At 46.4% G+C, this 2,500-nt stretch overlaps 1 protein-coding gene across 3 annotated transcripts in view; it reads right to left on the bottom strand.

The window, feature by feature from the left end:
- Positions 1-2,500, bottom strand: part of LOC143031392 (uncharacterized) — an 83,237-nt gene that overhangs the window by 7,670 nt on the left and 73,067 nt on the right. For all 3 annotated transcript variants that reach the window (XM_076195145.1, XM_076195147.1, XM_076195146.1), the window contains exon 2: positions 1,556-1,917. In XM_076195145.1, the coding sequence (XP_076051260.1) occupies positions 1,556-1,917 (362 nt within the window). The remainder of the gene's footprint in view (positions 1-1,555; positions 1,918-2,500) is intronic.

The following is a 2,500-nucleotide window of genomic DNA, read 5'->3' as shown; positions in this document are numbered from 1 at the left end:
TATGGAAGTCCTTGATAGAGACGACTTACTAAATTGGGATAAGAGAAACACAAAAGGACATGGAAGGAAACTCAAAAAGGACATCTATAGAAGAGAAAAAAAAACAGCTTTCCCCACAGAGTAGTGGATGTCTGGGACAAATCGAACGAAACAATAGTGTGTGCAAAAACCATACACAAATTTAATAGTAAATATATGGCAAGATACAGAGACGGGACCCCACGAGCGTAGCTCCCCTTCCCGTAAGATACAACTAGGTAAATGCAACTAGGTAAACACACACACACACACACGTGCGCGCGCGCGCGCGTTCCCTTCCTCCTTTCCTCGGTCAAGTAAAACTACATTTCAGGGGCTTCAGTTACCGTACTGCCCCAGCTGCTGCTCTTCCTCCTCCTCCTCCTCTTCCTCCTGTCTCTCTTCCCCTTTCCTCCTCCTCCTCTTCATAGACTCCTCCCTCCCACCCCTCCTATCAGGTCAGCAGGGCAGGAATCGCAGTATTGGATTTAAGTTGGACAAATTTAGATTTAAGAAGGAAATAGGCAAGAACGGGTTTACTTGTCGAGTAGTCAACGAATGGAATAGACTTGGTAGCCATGACGTAAGCGTTGAATCTATCGGTTGTTTTTAACAGAAGTTTAAACTTTATAGATGGGGATGGTAGGGGACCATGAACATGGAACTGCCTAGTGTAGGCCTTATGGTCCCTTGCAGTCTCATCCATTCTTACGTTCTCGCTACGAACTCTTCCTCGACCTCTACTCCGTTCCCACTCTCCTCTTCCTCCTCCCTGAACGTCCCGTTCCTCTTGTCCCGTATAGGGTCGCCACTTTGTCCCGTACAAGGTCGCCACTTTGTCTCCTTCTCGCCCCCCGCAGGTCGGTCCGCAAGTCAAGGAGGTGCCACGTGGACAGTCCTCGGTTCCCATGACCTCTCTGGCCTCCCCCTGTCCCCCCCTCAATCTTCCCCCCTCCCCCCCCCGACCCTTACCTCGTCAAGGTCCACCTGTAGATATGTAAGGTCCCCGTTAACCTTTGACTCCCATCCGGCACACAAGTACATAAGGGTGAAGGAGACTGCAAGGGACCTTAAGGCCTATACTAGGCACTTCCATGTCCCTTACCACCTACCATCTCCATCCATAAATTTGTCTAACCTTTTCTTAAAACAATCTATAGTTTCAGCGCTCACTACTACATGTTTACTAAGTCTTTTCCATTCGTCGATCACCCTATTAGTAAACCAAATCTTGCCTATTTCCTTCTCGAATCTAAAATTGTCCAATTTAAACCCATTGCCGCGGGTCCTGCCCTGTTGTCTTAATATGATGACCTTGTCTGCATCACCCTTGTTAAAGCCTTTCATCCACCTGAACACCTCTATTAGACCCCTCCCACATTCTGCATCCCCCCTTCCCCTAACTCCTCCTCCTCCTCATCTTTGGGTTTTGGTCTTCTTAGGGGTTCTTCCCTTCCTCCCGCCTCACTTCTCCCTCCGTCAGGGAGTTCCTCCCTCCGTCATGGAGTTCCTCCCTCCGTCAGGTTGTTTCTCTCACCTCGTCGGGGGCGACCTGGACGCAGACATGGAACATCTGGCAGTGGGCCTCCGGGTCAGCGTAGTATCCTCCCGTCGCCTTGCCCGCGCAGGTGAAGGAGGTGTTGGGCAGCGCGTCGTGTGAATAGTTGGGTGGCGGGGAGGGAGCGCCAGCAACCAAGGCAGCACCCAAAGACACCAACGGGAGGAGGCAGCGGACGATTCCCACCGCCGCATCGCCAAAGCCACCACGAAAGCCGCCACCACCGCGGTGGCGGCGGCGGCGGCTGTCGTGGTGGCTGTGGCGGGTGTAGGGGTGGCTGGGGTGGCTGTGGTGGCTGTGGAGGTGGCTGCGGCGTTGGGTCAGGCCGAGGCAGGGGCGACCTGGGGGGGGATGGGAGAAAGGGAACTGGTTAGCTTAAGACGTCCTGGGGAAACCCACACACAAGTACACACACGCACACACACGTACACACACACACACACACACACGCACGCGCACACACGCATACACACGCGCACCGACATTTGTGAACTTAATCAACAACAAGAATTAACATTGTTGTACTACACACCTATTACTCAGCTTACTGTTTCTTTTTTTTTTTTTACGTTTGTAACATCTTTTCTGAATGGTTGTAACAACATCTTTTCACTGTCATAGATTAATGTAGGATGTATATTTTCAGCAGTAATGCTGCTATACCCAATAAACCGGATATTATTATTATTATTATTATTATTATTATTATTATTATTATTATTATTATTATTATTATTATTATTATTATTATTATTATTATTATTATTACTATTATTACTATTATTATTATTATTATTATTATTATTATTATTATTATTGTTATTATTATTATTATTATTATTATTACTATTATTATTATTATTATTATTATTATTATTATTATTATTATTATTATTATTATTACTATTATTACTATTATTATTA

This window comes from Oratosquilla oratoria, chromosome 12 (genome assembly GCF_046742065.1).
Source record: "Oratosquilla oratoria isolate Oo_2021 chromosome 12, ASM4674206v1, whole genome shotgun sequence".
In the NCBI taxonomy this organism is placed as follows: Eukaryota; Metazoa; Arthropoda; class Malacostraca; order Stomatopoda; family Squillidae; genus Oratosquilla; species Oratosquilla oratoria.
Note: the sequence above shows the minus strand (reverse complement) of the source record. Positions and strands in the feature narration are given on the sequence as shown.